The 22,137-nt window shown below is 34.1% G+C and overlaps 1 protein-coding gene across 1 annotated transcript in view; it reads left to right on the forward strand.

The window, feature by feature from the left end:
- Window positions 1-22,137, forward strand: part of LOC129228328 (sodium/potassium/calcium exchanger 3-like) — a 183,838-nt gene that overhangs the window by 156,724 nt on the left and 4,977 nt on the right. Inside the window, exons 17-18 of the mRNA XM_054863005.1 lie at window positions 11,950-12,119; window positions 16,577-16,691. Of these exons, the coding sequence (XP_054718980.1) occupies window positions 11,950-12,119; window positions 16,577-16,691 (285 nt within the window). The remainder of the gene's footprint in view (window positions 1-11,949; window positions 12,120-16,576; window positions 16,692-22,137) is intronic.

Consider the following 22,137-nt stretch of genomic DNA (forward strand, 5'->3'; position numbering starts at 1 on the left):
CATTGTACAGTCATAGAAAAAAAAAAACAAAACACTCGATCGTATTCAAAGACTATTAACACTAGAGACACGTGTAAGGTGTCATTGTTTCAGAAATAAAAAGTTCTACATAATTATGGTAAAAAATTGTTGTTAAGGGGTCGTCTTCATATTAAAACGAGCATCAACTTCAAATTTTTCTATGAGAACCCCCTTTTTTTATCACATATTTGTAATCAGCATCCTTTTTTAACTTTGTATGCAAAGTTTTGTCTGATTCGATCCAACCGTTACTTCAGAATCGAATTTTGAAAAATTCCTTTCGTAATGTTAAAACGTATTTTGATATTTTTACTCATAACACAAAAACTAGATTAGGCACGGCAAAGATTGTTTTTTTATATCAAAATATGAATCAACCCAATAATAAATATATAATTTACAACACCTAAAATGTAATTTTAGTTTTTTTATGAATTATTTTAATATTTTTTGAAAAAAATATGATCTGAAACTATATTAAATTTTAACAGAGAAACAATCTAGAGGAGCTTTTATGTAGGAATCCAAAATTTGAGCTCAAAATATTCAGTAGTTTTTGCGCTATGCTTAAAAATTCATTTTTTCCTACTTTAGGGGACCGTATACTTTTTTAAAACAGAAATTATGAAAGTTGGTTTCTTCATGAAAAAAGAAAAAAATTGTTCAACAAAATAAGCAAACCAATTATAACGTGATTTTTCTATATAAGAGGTTGCCGTCTATGAATTTTTTAAATGTATAAATTTTTTCGCTGTCTCTGCAGAAGAACAACACAGTATTGCAACCGTCAGTTTTTTGTGGATATCGTTCAGACGTCAATGTTTATATAATGCGAAACACTACTTCATTGTCTAATAAATTAAAAGCTACACTTAAAATACTTCTGTTTTTTTTTTTTTTTTTTTTTTTTTTTTTTTTTTTTTTTTTTTTTGAGCAATCACGATTGCTTTTTGTTCTCATTTGACTGTTTTCGATGTTCCGTGCCTTTTTTAGCTTGGACCAGAAGCCTCTGCAGCACCACCGCCCACCGTCCTCTGCAGGCGGCGCGGCGCGGCTGCTCCGGTCTTGAGCTATCCGCTTCTCCTGGTCGGAGGCGTCCATGTCCTACACACACACACACACACTCACACACGCCTACGTGCATACACACAGGTCTACGCACACACACAAGCCTACACTCTTACACACACAACTATGCACACGTAACCGCCCAGGAGGAGAGGCAGGCTTGGGGGGGGGGGGGGACAGGAGCTGTTTCCAGAAACAATAACTCCAATGAGTAGGGTCCCAGTTCATGATTGCGAAAAACATAATTTGAATTCAAAATTTCAGAATTCAAATTAATTTCAATTTTTTTTTATCCCGGACGGTTACATGTGCATAGTTGTGTGTGTAAGTGAAGTAGGCTTGTGTATGTGCATAGACCTGTGTGTATGCACGTAGGCGTGTGTGAGTGTACGAGTGTGAAGTCGTGTGTGTGTATGTGTATGAGCGCGCTTGTGTGTAGGACATGGACGCCATCGACCAAGAGAAACGGATTCCAGGAGGCAGTGCTCGGAGCCGCGCCTGCAGAGGCCGGTGGGCGGTGGTGCTGGTCAAGCTGAAAAAGGAACCACAACATCAAGGACGGTGAAATGAAAGCAATAAGCAATCGTGATTGATCAAAAAAATTAACATGCACAACTTTTTCACAGAAACATACAACAAAACCTCATTGTCTTGCTAGTCATGTTGCAATAGACAGTGTAGAATTAATGGCTCTTTCCGGTGATAATTTACTAAAAGGAAAAATTATTGCCTTGCCAAAATCGGGAAAAAGCACTCGAAAAATAGCCAACAGTGTGAAGTTTCGACTTTAACAGTATTCAGATGGGTGAAAAATATTTGCTCTTAGATAAATTTACTGGTTTTTAGAAATTATTATTATTATTATTATTTTTTGTATAGTGTTTGAATAATTTTCAATGTGTTAAGATGTAAGAAGGGAAATGTCAGTCGCATTAGTGGACCGCGTGCTTTGAGCTGTATTCTGCACAAAAGTAGTAGTTGTAGCTAATTGTGAACTTTTTTTTTTTTTTTTTTTGACTTCGTCAAAGATTTAACAAAACATTAACTTGCGTGTTAGATTAAGTTGAGTTTTTGTCTATTCTTAACTGTAATTAAAATACTTATTTTTCTATTTACTTTCTCGGTCATTTTGTCCGTGTATTTCCATTAAAATCATCCTCGCAAGAAAAAGATAAAATTTCAAATTATTTTCATTTTTGAATAACATGGAAAAATATCGACGAAAAAAGAGTTATAATAAATTATTGTTATCAACTACTATTATATGCCTATCTTATTAAATGCATGTTTTTCAGAATCCAATATCTGAATATTCAGCTCCACCTTACTGACACTGGAATTCCTACTTTCTGATCTTAATCTTAAAGCAAACATCGGGCCACACGCACCAACTTCAAAGCCTGAATGTGGCCCGCGTCGTCACTGCGATATAATTACCCCATTCGATGACTGCTGTGAGTCTTAATAATGAGCACAACTGCCCTGAACTAGCTATAACCAAACACTGAAGCAGGTGTCATGTCATTGAAGCTGAGAGTGCCTACAAACTGGTGGATGAAGAAAATTTATCTCACCAGTGAGATGCCTTAAACATACAGCAGATAAATTTACTTTACCTACCAGTTTATTCAAACTCTCAGCTTCAATAAGCTGACTTCTGCCTCTCACACGATTAGTTTCGAATCCAGTCTGAGAAATCTACAGTGAGGACGAAATTGTAGTCTCGGCTGGATAGATCAATCCTCCTGTCGGGTATGCTGCGTATAGTATTGCTATACGTGCGCCAGCCTGATTCCTGATATTACAAAAAATGATAGTTCGCAGGTATATAGTGCGCGAAACAAAATCAAATAATGCTAAGTTTTGTTTGTAATGTTGTAAAATCGGAGAAATGACAAGAAGTCAGATTTCGGTTCACCTTGGTTTAAGCTAAAATAACTTTTGTCTTTTTAAATTACGGATTGGACCATCTCGAATCTCGTTGCTAGAAACAGCATTGGGAAATTACTTTCCTAAATTACTTTTAAGAGACATTACATGTTTAACTAAAACCGCCGATTGTGTTATGCTTTTTAAATAATACCACGCATTATGATCTTTATCATCAAATTTGGATTTGAAACAAAGTCTCTTTTTTTTATTACAAAAAAGCCGCTAGAACTATTACTGTGTTTGTCCACTGTGTTAATTCAAATAACCAAATTTTTCCCAAATAAAGTTCGAGTATGAACGGTTTGCTTATTAACGGGTAATTATATTCTGTTTCTGTTTTATTTTTTAGATCGATACTTCGTTCATTGTATGTATTTAGAGCAAATTTTCACGGAATAAATTGACCTTGCTTCGCTCGAGTCTCCAATCTATTTAATGCTGCGTCTTACCACGTAGTGCGGTACATTTTTTATATTTTTGTGTTCGATGACCCAAACTTCTGCCGATGTTCTGCGAAATTAAAAACGCGCAATTCCATTTTACATCAAAAGACTTTCTGTTCATTCCAAAATAAACCTGCAACATAGGTGCAATACATTTTTCAAACATATTCACATCATATTTCTAGTTATAAGGTTGCATATTTACATTTCTATGAGGCTAATTTGCTGAATGATTATATAAGCAATCCAATAGGTTCATATTAAAAGAGGCAAAACGTTCCGTTACTTTTAATTTGTCATTATTCGATTTACTAAACAACGATCTATACGATGGACCCGCCAAACCCCATCCATCTTTCTTAGATTAATCCAGATAGACAAAAATCAATAAATATTTAAATATTTTAACTTTTTTTTTTCAAAAAAAAAAAGTTTTCGACTGTAAATCGCTTTTTGCCGCTACATAATCGGCTAAAAAGTATCGAATTACGAAAAAAAAAGAGAACTTCAAAAAATCATGAATTGAGCTGTATAATGTCGATTTTTTAAGTGCTTACATTCCGTTTAAGCCGTGACCTTGAAAGAAGCGTTTTCAATGTGGTGACGGTCCCTAAAACGTTTTTCGTTAATAACTCCTGTTCTACTGCACGGAATGCAGTGAAATTTCGTACCCTGGCTGTATTTTGCGGTCTAAACATAATTATGTAGCAAAAATTAGGGGTTCCCATTCGAAAATCAAGAGTTGGTACTCATTTTGCTTTGTATATGGTCCCTTATCAAAATTTTACCTACGTAGTTTTAAAGAAGACTTTAAACCAAGTCGGATGACACCTTTCTTTCCTTCCTAGCATGTATAATGGCTGAATAATTAAAAGTGTTTCGTTTTTTTTTCTATGACTGTACAAAACTAACTCTGCGTTCACTACCATCCTCCTGATATCATTTCTACAGAATTGCAGTAGTCCAGTGGCGCAACGAGGAGGAGTTGGTGGTCGAACCTCGTGAAGATCTTGGTTTTAACACACATTGTCAATGATCAACTCATCTGCCCCCTCCCTTCCGAATTAAGTCAATTCTGGGAGTGCTAATGCAGTAATCTGACATCTAACTTTGATTATTCCTCCAGCATCGTAATTAACTATTTCTTGATTCGATATTGACCTTCTTACATCATTCCAAAATCACTGTATTAATCTAACTCTACATTCATTAACATCCTTCTTTTATTATTCCTCCTGCATCGTATTAAACCATTTCTGTGTTCGATAATAACCTTCGTTTATCATTCCGACAGCATCTTACTAACTCTTCATTCATCGACGTCCTCCTTATATTATTCTTACTGGACCGAACTAAACTCAGTCGTCTTCAGAGCTAATTTTCTCCAATTAATGTCCTATTGCAATACTTGTTAATTAAATGAAAACAAGTATTTGAACAAGAAACCTTTTTTCCATGAATTTTTTATGGATTGAAACAAACATGAAAGCAAAAATTTTAACTTGATGTTCTTTTGTTCCGTGTAGATTATCTAGACTCAATAATTTTAATTAAAGAATTGTGTTTAAATACTAGATAAAGACCAATGACAACAATAATTGAGTTAAATTTTATCGATAAAAGGTAAAAAATACTTATTTAATGACGTTCCTTAATTGCATTTTAATTAAGAGGTTGAGTGTATCTTAATTTAAATCCTCATTAAACTTGAGTTTAGAAGAGAACGAAATGCGTCATCAATATAATTACAGACAATCAGAGTGCCGTTGAAGATCATAATGAAACGTTTCAGAGTAACCTTGACCGCATAAAAAGGACCCTTGAACATTTAATTAATGAGCATTTTTCCTTTATCAGATGTATTACCAGTACAGAAGCAACGCTGACTTTCCTGGAGACTTACCTGTACAAGTTTTTGCTTCCTAAATGTTAGATTCTGAACCTATTGTGATGCGGTAGATATCAAGTTGAAAGCCTAGTTTTTGTTTCACTCGCCGTGACATGTTACGATCAACGGTCGTTCAAATTTCAACCCAGCAGCCAGCTCAGACGGTTCTATCTGAGTGAGCCTGATAGGGAAAAAGGAATTATGGCGAGGGTGATTTTGAAGCGCTTGTTTTGTATATTTCGATGTGTCTCTGCATCGAACTCGGCAAGCAGTCATCCGTGAAAAACTATTAGATTTTGTGTGGATTGTTTTATATGTTTTAATTTTGCAATTTTTTCCAATTTTGTGATATTTTATTCATTGTTCTCATATTGAGCAGATCAGTAGCAGCAGATACAGGAGAGTAGTAAGCAGATCATTGTGCAAGTTTACGATAATTTATCAAGTAGAATTCAACCCTGGTTTTTTATGATAAACTGAACATTTCAAAAAGAAAGAAATGAAGAATGTTGTTCGCTTTTATTTCCTTGTACGAAGCATAGGATGTATTTTTGTTGTTGTAGTATTGTGCCAGCTAGGCTGGCAGTTTGATGTGCACCGCTTCACTTCCCCAAATGTACCGTAATTTGAAATGTCCGACTTCCACAGTACACACATGCCATAAGGACCCGTTTATACGGTAGGTAACCCTTACACAGCGCAACAACATATTTACACAAATAATGGACCAGAACAGGAGAGAGAAAGTACATCTATGCCAGAGCCAGGATTCGAACCCAGAACCTCCCCATCCGCAGTCTGACTTCTCTGTCCAAGGCGGTTACCAGGAACTGTATTCCGGAAAAATCTATAACCAAATTTAGGAATAACTTCCAATTTTACTTACTTCCAAACGAATGTTGAATTTTTTTTTTAATGACTCGTCCGCACTTGCAAATGTACCTATGAACGTGTTTTCTAACTTACTTTACGAGATTATTATGTTGTATTTTTGCTCCTTATGCAGTTTTTGTGCCATTTCAGATCTCAGATTCTAATAAAAAAATCACTTCTATTTGCCTTTGAAAGTAGTAGGAACTGCCTAAAAAGATGCATTTAAGAAATATTGCTTCAAATGCGCGCACATGAATGTACCCACCTATGTTTTTTAATTTGTTCTAGAAGTTTAAAAAAAAAAAGCTATTGATGAAGCTTGCAAGCACGTAATGTGAGGTTCACATCAGTTTTTTTTTCTTTTTTTCAATTATAATTTCTTAATATTAGAAGAACTGATATTCCGCTTTTGCATTGTGTGTATTACCAAATTTTTTACTAATGTTAACATACAGGGCGATCCGAAAGTCAAGACGAATTTAAAAAATGAATATATTGAAAACGAAAAAAATAAAAAGATGCGGTTTGCACTGAACAAGTCGACAAGTAGCCAGGTTTTGTGTGACAACGAAACGAAAATAATTGTGTTTTCGACTGATTCGATAGCTTTTTATTTCTCCATAATTCATATAATACAGATTAACTAAGATGGCTTTCTCAACTATGGACAGCATTTCGATTTTTTTTTTTTTTTTTTTTTTTGCATATAAGCTTCGACTACCATTACCTGCTGTCGTTACTCCTTTTTATATCTATTTTTTGTTTTGCATGGTCCTACGCCAGAAAAGCGCTATCTGTTGGTCGCCTACAGAACTATTTTTGTTTCGTTGTCAGACAAAACTTGGATTCTTTTCCATCCGTTTTGATGCAAATCGCATCTTTTTATCTTTATTCGTTTTCGAATTATTCATTTCAAAAGTTCGTCCTGACTTTTGGATCACCCGGTATTTTAATGTAAAGTGCTTCGTAATTTTTCTGCTGATGTAAGTTTTACTGAGTTCAAGATGTGCGTTGTGACTTATTTTTTTAAACATTTTCTAGCACCAGTATGGGGTTAACAGCAGAATCAAATTGGAAAACTTTTCCAACTAGAGGTAATAACTTTTTATATTATCATACTTCAATATCAGTTCAACTGCACTTCAGTATTACACTTAAAATAAAAAGTGCGCTATTAAAGCAGAAACTACCGCAAGTATACTCATGCTGCATGTATCTCTGAAGTAAGGTGAGTGCGCCAAATAAGGCCAATTAAAAGTTCAGGGATTAATATATCGCTCCTTTTTGATAAATGGCTCCAATTTTTTTTAGCATTTATCAACTGACTCATAAAAATAAGGAAACAATCATTACAAGCAAAGATTTAAATTTAAATTAGGTTGCTCAGCAGTTTAACAGAAAATGGCGAATTGGCTTAGGAACAGCCAGAGTTGACTAATACGATAAAATTTGGTAAGATACCCAAAAAAAAATCAAACTAAAAATAATAATAATGATAATAATAATAATAATTCATTATCGTTCATATAAAAACGTATTACACCATATTTCATCAATTCAGAAACATTACCGAAAATTCCGTACGTACATCAATGGGAAGGGAAGAAATCAATCGTCACATTCAGGGCACGGATTACTCATTATTATTATTATTATTATTATTACTATAATTATTATTATTATTATTATTATTATTACTATAACTATTATTATTATTATTATTATTATTACTATTACTATTACTATTATTATTATTATTATTATTATTATTATTATTATTTTGGTCACTCCTGCTCACAGTTCATGCACATCTGTACAGCATATGCAGCACAGTATCATATCCTCTACCCAATCTTTCGTTGCCTTAATAAGGACAACGGAGTCCTTATAATACCAATCACGATGTTCTTCGGTTACTTTTCTAGGATTATAAAATCACAGATAAAAATGACGGTACAAGGTGACATGTTTCATTTTAAATTCGTCAACTACGAAAATTAGGCTCTCTAGAACAACTAAAAACTTCTTTTTAAATCTAGTAAAATACAGTGAACCGTAGAGAAGCAAAATTTACTCTAAAATAAAATCAGGCGATTTTGGCAAGACCCTTCACTGTAGCTACACTTTTGTTAACACCGTTGATAACAAACTTTTTGTTGCTAATGCTTTATCATCCTTTAGGCTTTCTGATGACGATAAAATCCCTATCTTAAGAGTTTTTGCCATTCTACATAAAAAAAACTGAGAATTGGCCTTATAGAGCTACATTGCTTTAATTAGCCCACCCACCTTAAAAACTCTAACACTAATCCTACGACAAGCAATGAGTCGAAGAACATTCAGATTCAGTGTATATAACTTCGATCCAAACACTCTCCAGTTTTTATTGAATCTAGTGGCATAAAACTCAAGAAAAACTCCTAATTGTATACGCATCAAATATTAAGAAATAATAGTTGTGCAACTTTGAACCAGAGAAATAATATTTCTAATGAACTAAAATAGCCCTAATTTAATCTCATAGAATCCGAAAAGTTCTTTAACTTTTAAAGTTCAAATTAGTAAATGAATTGATTGATCTGTATACCATGTTAGTAACCTATTATGCAAAATTAAAAACTGATACAAACCTTACGGGAGAGAGTCTTCTGAAGTTTCTTTTGAAAACATGTTTACAGTAGAACGGCAAAAATCAGAACGTCCAAAATCAGAACTAGTTCCCCATGAAACTTTTATAAACTCTCTTTTATGTTAATAACAAGAGTTAAATTCTATGCAATTTTGTTTAAAAATGTTCTTAATTACATATTGTAATGTTAAACATTTTATTCACATACATTTTGTATAACCATTCTGTTTGATTAAATGATAAATTATTTTTTAATGGTGTTTTCTTGGTTATTTTCAAAAATTCAAACACTATGAGACTCCAAAGTACCTATAGTCCCAGTGGGTTCAGACTATTAACGCTCTAGTGTGATACAAAATGAAGTGTTTCATAATTGACCTAGATGACTACAATCCAGTTAGTTATATAGCTCAATACCCATTTTTAAAGTTCTAGTCTTTTAAACTGCCATTAATTCCTAAGGTTATCCAAGTGTATTTTCAAGTAAGTCGTGTTTGTATTGAGGTATCATTGGTTGTTTGTTCCTCGATCAGCAAATAAGGAATTTCATAATGATAGAACAACATTTTTAATGAAAAAGCAAAAATTCAAGAAAAGACATTGAAGCTATGATCATCTTATATTGAGCGCATGTATCTATGCATCTATGTATGTATGTATGTATTTATGTCCAAGCTTCTTCTCCCGAACGACAGTGAACTGACTATCGAAATAGGCATCGATGGATTCGTAATCTTCCCGTCTTTGTGTTTGGCTGTTTAACATAATCCTCCGATAATAATTAGCGGAGATATCAATAAAAAACTAGCAATTATTACACTTAGGTTTCGAAGTATGATCTCTATTTTTCGAAGGCTTTCCTCAATTCAAATTATTATTCAGTGCTTTATCTCAACTTTCCGTAACAATGCTTTTATTAAAATTTGTAGCATGAAGAAAATCATTGAGACGAAAGATCTGTTTCCATTTTTTTCCCTCGAATATGAAAAATAAAATTTTTACTTTTGTTTTAAAGGCTTTTCCTGTTATCGGGGGATTTAAAATGTTTCCTTTTTGGTTATTTTTCCACAATCTGCCGCAAAATTTTACAGTTTTTTTTTTTTTTTTGTTCAAGCCTGATTATTGAACATGTGTCACTTGACATAAATTTAATTTTTAAGATAGATCGTGCAAGGCTGGTCGCTGCGGCTAGTTAAAACATAAATTTCGTCTCTCTGTTGAAAATTCAAACTTGAAAGAATCTTGAAAAAAAAAAATTTTATGACTGAATTTTAACATTTTTCTTATAAACGTTTCAAATTGTCTCGGAATGACTTTTTTTCACAAAAATGTCTGACAAAAATCTGAAAATGAGTTACAAGTTTTATTTGATTCATTAATAAAAAAAACCCGCTTTTCATTATTTTCTTACTTATGAACTGTATACAATGAGATGAAATAAGAACACGTGTATATTTTGATGAACATTGTTTCACTGTAATCACTTGACCCTTTTTTTCCCCCCAAAAAAAAACATCATTGCATCACAAATTGCCAGCTGCAAAGATAGCTGAATGAAATCAGTTAAAAGCAATCTGGCTGAGTTGTCGGATTTGAAGTTTAACGAAAGTCCTTGACTTTATCTGAAAAACAAATACCGCCCCCCCCCCCCACCGTCACTGGAGAACACATGTCACAAAAAATTAAAATGACGTCTCTTTGAGTCACAAAGAGACGTCACAAAGTGATAACACTGCACCATTTCGAAGAAGTCACACTGTGACACATTTGAGTCATGTTTTCTGTGACTTCATTGCAGCAATTAATTTCTGATCAGTCACTTTGTGACATAGTGAAAACATCACTGCAACGTCACTTTGAAGCATTTTGAACACTTCATATCAACGTCACATTGTGCTGTTTTGAAGACGTCACTGCACCGTCACTTTGTGACATTTTGAAGACGTCGCTGCATTGGCACTTAGTGTCATCTTAGCGAACTGGCGTTCATAAATTGCCGCAATCTGTTGGTGACTCAACAGTAGGGTGGTTCAAAAAATCTTTTTTTCAGCTAGAGTCCAGGACACCCCTATTTTTTTTTAGACTTACTAATAGTATTACGCTGTAAAAGTTTTAGCTTCTTACTCAAGTTTTAAGAGGGTACTCAATAACCCCTTAATTTAACATTAGCTGTGGCGTAACAAATCACAAATTTAGAAACATTTAATTTCCCCAGCTGTTTTTTTTTTGTAAATAATTGTTTTATTGCAATGTATATGCATATTACTGGTGTATATTATATTACTAGTGGTACCCGCACGACTTTGCCCGTAGTTGAAAAATAAAAGGTCATTCGGTTCGCCTGTATATTTACAAATAATGGATGACGAATTTCTCGCCAATTGGCTATGTTCATTCGCTCACACATTCCACGTCATGATAATTTCGTAATTTACTTGTCCATCTTATGATAGTTTTGCTCCGGAAAATGTTCTTAAAATTGAAATAGAAAAAGAACAAAATCGAATTTTTGAAAAATTGCTTCGAGGTGCACACCCCCATGCTACAAACTAACTTTGTGCCAAATTTCATTTCATGAAAATCGGCCGAACGGTCTAGGCACTATGCGCGTCACAGAGATCCTGACAGACAGAGATCCGGACAGAGGACATTCAGCTTTATTATTAGTATATATATAATATATAATATAATATAAATATAAATAATAAAGAAGATAAAGATAAAAAGATGTAGCATTGTTTTTTCAGTTCAATGTATTTTTTTAACCCCCCTCTCCATACTTATAAAGTTTGGGGGAGGGGGTTGAGCACCCTCTTTCAATTGAAATAGGAGGCTAAAACTCTTCCAGTATATTACGATCCACAAGTCTAAAAATTTTGAGGGGTTTCCTGTTATCTACGTGAAACTTTTTTTTACATGTATTTTTGAACCACCCTACTCAAGAGTGACCATTTGTAAGTATCACTCAACTTTCACGTAACGATCCCGTTTTAGTTACTGTGCTATTAAGGGAGAACCATGATTGATTGTGCCTCGACTTCTCTTCCCTGTTCTGAAATGTTCTGTTTTTGAAAAGGTCTTGTTCTCTTCTGCAGAAGAAGGTCTGTGTCGCCTGGTGCGATGGTTGATACAGGCTCCATTGTTGGCGACTCTCCACTACACCATTCCCGACTGCAGGAAAGATCGCTGGAGGAAGTTCTTTCTTCTCACATTCCTTGCTTCTATCACGTGGACAGCAATCTTCTCTTACGTCATGGTTTGGATGGTACGGATTAAGATCACTATTAATACAAACCAAAGCATCAGATATTTTGAATCAGATTTTTATTGTTGAAAAGCTGAGTTTACCCGTGCCCTTTGACCCGTGCCGTGAGTTGTGTGCCCTTTAACAAATCTCACCATGTTAGTGAAAGTTTAAAGGCCAAAAACAATACAAAGATGATGCGACCGCCATTTTGGAATTCGCTTATGCTGATTTCCAGCTAACCCTGAAAGAAGAAAAACGGAGATTTTGAACTGTAAAGGAAATTTTTAGACTCCGGGAGCTTGATTATTTTTAAACAATTTTAATGTTGTGTAAAAAGTGTATCAGAAAAGCATATTTCAAACATCATGCGCTAAAATATCCACATAAGTTGAAGAAAGCTAAAATAAATTGGTGGTAATTTATCTCTAATTGAAATAATTGCCCAATGCCGATGTGAAATGCTTCTTTTTTCTCTTGCAGTTTACTTTAGACACTCCACAGGTATATAATAACTAATCCATAAATATAAATAATATTTCTCAAAGCATTTCGACAAACCAGCTCTTTAATGAATCCTCTTACATACGTCCAACTTTCTAATTACAACCAACCCCTAAATATTCATCTTGATCTAGAATAATTTTCACCGAATATCAATTTGAAAGAATATTCACGAATGCCGTGCGCCGTAACCAAAATAACAAATATAATTTGTTTCTATTCGTACCGTTCTAATTGTGAAGCTTTATGTTTTGGACTCCATTTAGAGCAAATTCTTATGCCACTCCAATAAAGAGCTGCAGAAGGCGCAGAAAATTTACCTCCACTGAGACAAAATCCCCCAACTGTTCAAAAATTCTCCTCGCGAGTGTGTTGCTTCCAAAAAGCTCTTCAGAATTCATACCTTTCCCTCCGTAATGAACGCAATACTTCTTTTTCCATTTCTGTTCGAAAGTAAGCGTCGTAAAGGCCGATCCAAGACATATAAATCCACTTCTCGCTTTCAAAGTGGAATATTTATTGGAAACTTTTGTTCCCCTCCGCTTATGTTTCTCGCTTCTGCGCAATTTTATCTTTCTGGTTTGGCAACACCTCTCTTGATGGAAATTCAAACGATCGATATCTCATTTTGTTACTTTATGCGAGGGAAGCAATTCTTCAATATTCTGTTTATGGTTCTTTTTTATTGCAATTGGTGAGTGTGGGAATTTAACATCTGGGACACATACTTTCACTTGTTGCTGATGCTCTTTTAAATGAGCTTACACCTTTTTTTCTTAAGAACTGATTTAGACAAATGATGCATTTTCCATTTTATCTCAAGGATTGCTTGAATGGGGAAAGTTCCATCTCGCTTTTTCGTATGCTAATATGTTCTCGAAAGATATTTTTGAAAGTCATTTATAATAAAAGGAAGAATAATAAAGTGTTTGCGCAAAGAGCAAATGTGCATTCGTTTGTCATGTAAAGTACTTAAGCAACTTTCTTGGAAATAGCTTAATTTAAAAGTTACGTATAATATACGTGCTGCATAACAAAAGGAATGAATAAAATGTGTTTCTTAAAAATCGCAAAAAATGTAATTTTTCAAACGTATACTACTCTTAAGTGAAAAGATACTTTTGCGATTATAATAATTTTTTTTGTAAGTAAATAAAAAACTCACGCGAAGGAAAATATCTGATGTGGAAAACATATGGTATTTTGTAAGCTTTTTTCAATCATGTGTATGGATATTTACAACAACAAAATATCAATTCAGTTGTAGCCATAACCTCTCTTAATGTAATAAATTACAGCAGCAACGATAAATCTTTCACAATTGCAAAACTGCTTTAATTTTGACATACAGTGAAGAGTCAAACCATTTTGACCTCCTACTTATACAGATACCTGATAGTAGAGCCCCTTGAAAAGGACAGGCTGACTTATCCGACATTTGGGTTCCAAGACAGAATTGGATCCTCTCATCTCATTAGATGTTTAAACAGGACTGGGGGAGGCCTCCATTTACCTTAAGGGTAGAAAATTCAGGCCATTAGGCCGATCTAAGGAAAAAAGAGAGGGGGGAAGTAGAAAAACTATGGCCTCGTTAAAGCGACGAAGACCGCTTACGACATCCCGTAGCAGTTGGAACTGCTGCTACTGGGTATAAAGCTGGGCGAAAGCCTGGTTGAGCATCATCAGAATTTGACTGTTGTCAGGCTCGGACTGTGAAGTTAGCTGCTGAAGAGCAACGGGTCATGGGATAAAGAAATAGATTCAACCTCGTTTCTAGTATTTATAAATACGTTATAATGTTCGCTGGTTGCTATGTCGTAAAAACATTGATGATAAGTTGAGTAAATGTCACTTATGGTAAATCTAGAAAGATAACTTAGTTCACAAATTCAACAAAATGTATCGGGAAATATTTTCTGTAGTAAACGTCATTTTTACACCTTATTTGTCTTTAATTTGTATTAATTAAATCGTCTTCATCTTCAGAATATAATAATCAAACACCAATCAAGCAACCCATCTAAAGTTTGGACACCAGTTTTCTGCAATGAGACTTTTGTACAAATACTATTTTTGTCGCCCGACTCTTTTGGAACCAAAATGTCGGATAAGTCAGCCCTTATGTAGGAGCCTCACCTGATAGGAACCTTCCCGATTTGCCGAGAGAGCTCCGGAGCAACCACTGCCAATACAGCTTTGCAGGAAGGAACCAAGCATATTTATATCTCCTGCCTACAATTCCTGCGTTGCAAAGTTGTGACCATCCATAGGCTCCCCCCACCTCACTAGGAGTGCAATTAATCTGGGTGGACAGTAATGGATTGCATGCCGATACACTTAATGAACACGCTCATTCAATCTTTAAACTGGTTTATTTTCCTCAACAGTGAAAAGTCTGCACGCGTGCAACTTGCAGCGAATCAGGAAACGTTTTTGCGAAGATACTTGTTTTTACGGGGAAATATGAAAACCTGTGAAAACCCGAAATGTTCCCCAGAAATAAACAGTAACGTTTCAGAATTTTTTTATAGTGTAAAACAGAAGAAATTATAACTTATAAAGTCAGTATTATTTTCAACATACATAACAGGTTATGCATATAATGTACAACCTGATTAATGTTGCACTGTAAAAAAAAAATAAAAAAAAACTGTGAAACGAGCAAGCACCTATAGGTTCTACTTCTGCAACTCTGGTTTCTGGTCACAATACAAAGCATCAACTGTTGGACAAGCAGTTTCGACATTCTGAATTGGTATCAGATTCATGTACAGTATAACTTCGATTTAACTGTAACCGATTTCCTCAACTTAATGATTCAGTTCACTGATCCGGATTTGACTGTGTAAGTTGTCTATGCTCCTCGATTAAACGATATCCTTGATTTAACGATAATTTTTTCCAGTCCCTTGGCAATCTTTAAATCGAGGTTATATAGTATTCAAGAAAATTAACAGGTTCCTCATAATCCTATTGCATGACTTTACCCCAAAGTTTAAAAAAAAATGAGATGTGTAAAAAATAAAAAACGAAAAAAACTCAACAAAAGAAGATAAATGTTGCATGATGTGACCTCAGATCAAAACATGAAGCAAGCAGAAAGCATGAAAAGAAACCAAGCCCTTTTGAGCATAAAATTGCCAAAAATATGTGCGCTCACTCTACCATATGCTATCTGATGCATGAGAAACTCTGAAAATAGAGCTCGAAGCACTTTCTACATCGTCAATTTACTTTTGAGTAAATAACAGATACATTCTTGCAAATTTAGTTCTGGTGTCTCACCTTAACATGTTGTCTTATTTTGTCATGACATTTTCTTTTGTAATATTTCAGAATATTTTTTGAGAAAGTTTGTTGACTTTTGAAGGGCTTTGTCCTTTAGAATTCATTCATAAGATGTTTGCTCATCAAGAGCTCGTATTAGGAAATATTTCTTTCATAGCAATGATTTCCTACTCATGGTATTTATACAAATATTTTTGCTCTTGACGCATACGAATTCACTGATATAAGTATGCTTTTGTCATAAAACACTACTTTGGTTTCAAGTTTATTCTTACTAATAACGCTTCTGGTCAAAATTCGACTGATCGTTTTTTGTGTACTGTATTGCAACAATACATTAAGTTATGTGTCTCAGAATACATGTGAAACATGTGCTCGTAAAGTATGTGACATCAAACTCGAAAGTCCTCTGACTTAATTGGGAACTCCACCAAAGATAGCTGCCCTCTCCTTCAGACTCATGTCCAAACTTTTGAGGTATAGATGTCTCGTGGCTCCATCTCTCGATGATTAAGCCAGTTATTGTGGTTCTGTGTTAGAGACCATAATGATGTCTCTTTACAAATTGACCATATTGTTGAAAAAGAGGTACGCCGTAGGACAGTGCTTCCATATATGTAAAATACAGTTTTGTATACGGGGTAAATGTTTTCTAGGTTCTTATATAGATACATTTTTATTCTCAGGTAACTCTTGCTGGATACACTCTTGGCATTCCTGACAGTATAATGGGCATAACTTTCTTAGCGGCTGGAACCAGTGTACCAGATGCATTTGCCAGTCTTATAGTCGCTCGTCAAGGTATGTGTCACTGTCTTTCAGAACTTTCAGGAAAAGAACATCAAACATCTTAAAAGAATTGTCTTTTAAGCAAGACCTTGACCTGGGAAAGAGTTTATTTTCAATGCAACTATAATAATAATGCAAGCAACTGTATTTAATTAGTCGTAATCTAGGCAACTTTAATCTTTAATGCGTTGTTAGTAATAATGCAGTCAACTGTATTTAATTAGACATAACCTAAACAACTTTAATCTTTAATGCATCGTTAATAATAATGCAATCAACTGTATTTAATTAGACCTAATCTAGGCAACTTTAATCTTTAATGCATTGTTAATAATAATGCAGCGAACTGTATTTCATTAGACATAATTTAGGCAATTTAAATCTTCATCGAATTGTTAATAAAAATGCCGTCAACTGTATTTTTGGTTCTTTTACATTAACCACTAGTGGTATCCGCACGGCTTTGCCGTAGTAGAAAATTAAAAGGTCATTTGGTTCGCCAGTATATTTACAAATAATGGATGATGAATTTCTCGCCAATATGCCATGCTAATTTGCTCGCCCACGTTATGGTAATTTACTCGTCTACGTTATAGTAATTTGCTCACCCAAGTTATGATCATTTACTCGTCCACATTTTGACAATTTGCTCGATAAAATGTTCTTAAAGTTGGAATAGAAAAGGAACAAAATCGAATTTTCGAAAAATCACTTCGAGGTGCTCCCCCTTATGCTACGAACTAATTTTGTGCCAAATTTCATGAAAGTCCCGAACGGTCTAGGTGCTATGCGCGTAACAGACATCCAAAGATCCAGACATAGACTTTCAGCTTTATTATTAGTAAAAATAATGCGTTGTTAAAAAAGCAACAAAATAATACTTTTCATTCACTTCAAATCGCTTTCGAATTTCATGGCTTTCCGAGAAAAGAAAAATTCATCTTCAAAAATTTCCTGGTTAGTTTGATAAAGAAGCAGAAGTGTTAGACATGCATGGGTAATTTGTATTTGCAGTCTTAGTTATCTAAGACGATCCTGAAGTGATGTTTACTTACCGAAAATTATATTTAAAAATCAGCACCCAGCATTCAGCCCCTGGCATTCATTTAAATTTGAATGTCTTGAATTCAGACTATGTTTTTGCATCAAATACGATGTAAAATGATATTTGTGCACTTTTTCCTCTTTTTACAAAATGCAATACTGAGTTGAAAAAAAAGAGGTCTCAGTTAAAAAAGAATACTGTTAAATAAATGAATACTTTTGTCATCAAACTTAAATCAATTTCTTATTAAGTTTGTTTGAATTCAATTTGACCCAACTTCCCAATTAAGCCAGAAAACTTTCGAGTTCGAGGTCACATACTTTACCAGCACATGTCTCACATGTATTCTGAGACACATAACTGAATGTTTTGTTGCAATACAGTACAAGAAAAACAATCAGTCGGATTTTGATCATAAGCGTTATTAGTAAGAATAAATTTGAAACAAAAGCTGTGTTTTATGACGAAATGTACTTGCACCAGTGAATTCTTATGCGTCAAGAGCAAAAATATTTGTATTATGGTACTATCGCGATTCGTTTATGTATGAAAAGCGATAGGACCCTACTCGTTGGGTTTCTTGTTACTAGAAACGGGGTGCATTGGAAATAGAGAAGAAATTCTCACCCGTCATATTATAACTGGTGATTTTCTAGATTAGGTAACACGATGCATCATGTCTGCAAAAAAGAAATTTTGCTTAGAGATGGGGTGATGAAGATATAGGTATTATGGTCCGTTTGCACTCGTACACTTATTATAAAGATTATATTTACAGCGTATACCGCCATGGTACTTTTATTTCCTATCAGTCTTAAATTATTTAAATTAGTAATCAATGAATTTTGTTATCGGTTATTAGGTTAAAATATTTTCTTTTACTGCTACTGTTTTGTTTTGTAATTTCATTTTACTCATGCATCGGTGATTAGGAAATTTTGCTTTTATTTGTATAAAATCTCCCTTAAAAGAAGTCATAGTTTGAACTCACTGACTCTCGTCACAATATTAAAACAGAAGTATTCTGATAGTTGACGGAATGGGTGACATTGTGTCCACTTACTACGTAGACTAGAAAGTCACCCGTCAAGGTATGATGGATGAAAATTGCTTCTACTGTTCTACATTTGAACGAAGGCATAGCCTGTTTGGTGATAGTTTGATATTTGAAACTTTAACCCTAACTCCAGTGGATTAACCCTAAACTCCAGTGGATAGCGCTAATTTTCAACCACTTTTTCGTTTCTTCATTCCCCTGAAATGACAGTCTCACCAGTAAAACAGTTAAGTTACCGGATCGAGTTCAACCTTGTCACGATAATGCCATTCCCTGCATGTTAAACATTACCGAAACATATTCCCAAATTATGATTTTGTGCCGCGAGTTTCATTGTTGAATCTCGTTTGTTACTTGATCATTGGCTTATATGTATGTGAGGATAGAAAAAAAAAAAGAAAATTAATTTGAATTCTGAAATTTTGTATTCAAATTATGTTTTTCGCAATCACGAGTTGCTACAGGACCCTACTCATTGGTTACTTCCCTACTCACTTGTTTCTAGACACGGCTCTTGTCCATCCTAGCCTACCCCTCCTCTTGAACGAAGACGTGTGTATTAGTTGTGCAGACTTGTGTGTGTGCGTAGACCTGTTTGTATGCACGTTGGCGTGTGCGTAGTGTATGTGTGTAAAGGCGTGTGTGTGTGTATGAGTTTGCGTGTGTGTAGGACATGGACACCACCGACCAGGAAAAGCGGATTTCTCGGGACCGGGGGAGCCACGCCTGCAGAGGATGGTAGCGGTTGAAAAAGGAACCAAACGTCAAGGAAGGTCAAATGAAAACAATTAGCAATCGTGATTGCTCAAAAAAAAGTTGTTTCATTACAACGTTGATGGAGCACAAGAACTGTTGATTTTAAATAAATGATAGTAGTCCCGTGACCAGATATCCCAAAAGGGGAAGGTTCGGGAGTTTTTCCTCCCTGGTGACAGTATTAAAATGATAATAATAATAATAATAATAATAATAATAATAAATAAATAAAACGAAATTACATTTTTAAAAAAAGTTTAATGAAGCAAACACTTGATTTCATTTTGATGACGAAAGTATTCATTTATTCAACAGACTTTTTTTCTTTTAATAAAGCCTTTTTTTTCCCCTCTACATAATATTGCACTTTGTAAAAGTGAAAAAAGTGAACTAATATCATTTTGCATTTTATATTCAGGTTCATTCAAAAAATAGGAATGAACGAGCCATTAACTTTTTTAAAATGGAAATTAGGGTATAAAAGAAATCACATTCCACTTTATTCCCTCAACATTCTACTACCTTAGTGAAGTGACAAGACAAAGTTCTCATCTAAAAGCTCCTTGCACAAGATCTAATTACCCTGGATGCTTAGTTTTACCAGAGTGGTGTATATATATAACCGTTCGTTCATCACTGACTTTCTCAATATTTTGCTAAAGAAATTCGAATTATTTAGTTGCGAAGGAGTAAGATAATTTCTGTCACATACACAGCAAATTTATTTTTAACTTAAATTAAAAGAAAAGCTATACATACTTCCTCATTTCTTTGTCTATGAGAAGTGTGTAACTCTCAAAAATCGTCCCTATTACACAGCCTTAAAGTTAGTTTTCGAATGGTTTTATGTAAATTAAAATTTTTAGTGCTAGAAACCGGTTTTCTTGTAATCCCAAAACACGTGTAAACGATTTATTGTATATATTTATTTATTTCCTTGCACAAAGTCTATGAACCAATTTTTAGCAAATTTGTTTTATTTCTTGAGAAATTTCGGCAGTTTAACTACGTTATAGTTATTTCTCAGAAAGCGGTACCAAACATCAACCGTCAGTCTCAGGACTTGACATTACTAGTGCCACCTATGAATTCATTTGCTAACTAGAAAAGATCTATGCCAGCTGCTGTAGCAACATCATTCTATAAGCACGAAACTGCAGTCCTCGGCTGGAAATGACTGAGCTGGCGGTGTATTCCATGTATCATTCATATGTTTTGGGATATAAAATTAGTGTTAAGGAAATGAAAGATTCAACGCTAGTGGCAAAAAAAAAAAAAAAAAAGGCAACTAGATACTGAACATTGAAATTAAGCAGTAACGAAATCATAGTTAGTCCTTCAATATGAAATATTTTCATAACTCCCAGTTTTATCCTTATATATTATTTCTGTAGCCTGTTTTTGGTTTTTACGCCAAATTTCCCTCAATTCTTGATCGATTTCTTTGATTTACGGCTAATTTTATAGCTTATGGTGCTGGCTACTGACGAAAAATAGACCCAAGGTCTAAAAATTGTTTCTTTTAGCCGAAAAACCTGTTTTAAAGAACCAGAATAAGGTTTTCGGTCAAACTTATAACTTTAATTTGCGCTATGACCGACAGAGCTGAGTAGCTTGATCGGCAGAGCGTTCTCTTCGTAACCAGCGGAATACGTGTTCGGACCCACGTCCGGACAATCTGCAACAAAAAAATTAGAGAAATATCGCGCATTACATGAACACTGAATTAAATGAATAACAACTATGAGGGAATAGAATAAATGAGAAGGAAATGCTCCTTGCTGATATGAGAACATTCAGTGATTTTGTGCTAAATTACTTCGAAATTGAACGTGTTTTTTTTTTTTTTTTTTGAAGCTTTGGTTCTGGAAAGAAAATTAAAGCATAATGTAAGCGAAAATATAAGTAACAGGTTTAAGATTTCAGACTACAATAGAATTGTTTTTTGTTCAGAAAAAAAATAATAAATCGTATATTGAAATATATATTTTTCTAATGAGTTTTTGACTCTTTGTAAAAATAAATAAAATACTACCTCAATTTGAAGGGTAAAATATATATTTTTTCTTCTTTTTGCTAAAAAACAAATAGCTTATCACATTTTTACTACATTCGAAAAGCTACGCTTAAAAAAGAGCATAGTTCAATTTATTTTGTATTTTAACCGTGCTGTTAAATGATGAACACGTGCTGCCATCTAAGTTATAACGGTTTAAGCAGCCTGCGATAACAAATTCTAAAAATTTTCAAAAATAAAAACATTTTTCTTCAATATCTTATCTTATATATTAATCCCCTCTCATTTTAAAATTTATCAGGCTGGCCAATGACGAAAAAAAGACTTACGGTCGAAAATTCAAGTTTTCGAAATCGCCTCTTGCTGTTTCAAAACCTTGATGCTGCCTGTAGTTCTTATGCATTTTTTAAAGCAAAGTTCTAATGCAGTTTTCCATTTTTTACGTCGCTTTCGGCAAAAAAAAAAAAAAAATAGCCTTTGTGTGTGTTCATATTTTAATAAAGCTTAACAGCACTGGACTTAGTTGTTCGGTTTAATTGATAAGTTTTTTTCGGTAGAGCGTTCGGCTATAAACTATCTGAAC

This window comes from Uloborus diversus, chromosome 8, assembly GCF_026930045.1.
Source record: "Uloborus diversus isolate 005 chromosome 8, Udiv.v.3.1, whole genome shotgun sequence".
Taxonomy (NCBI): domain Eukaryota; kingdom Metazoa; phylum Arthropoda; class Arachnida; order Araneae; family Uloboridae; genus Uloborus; species Uloborus diversus.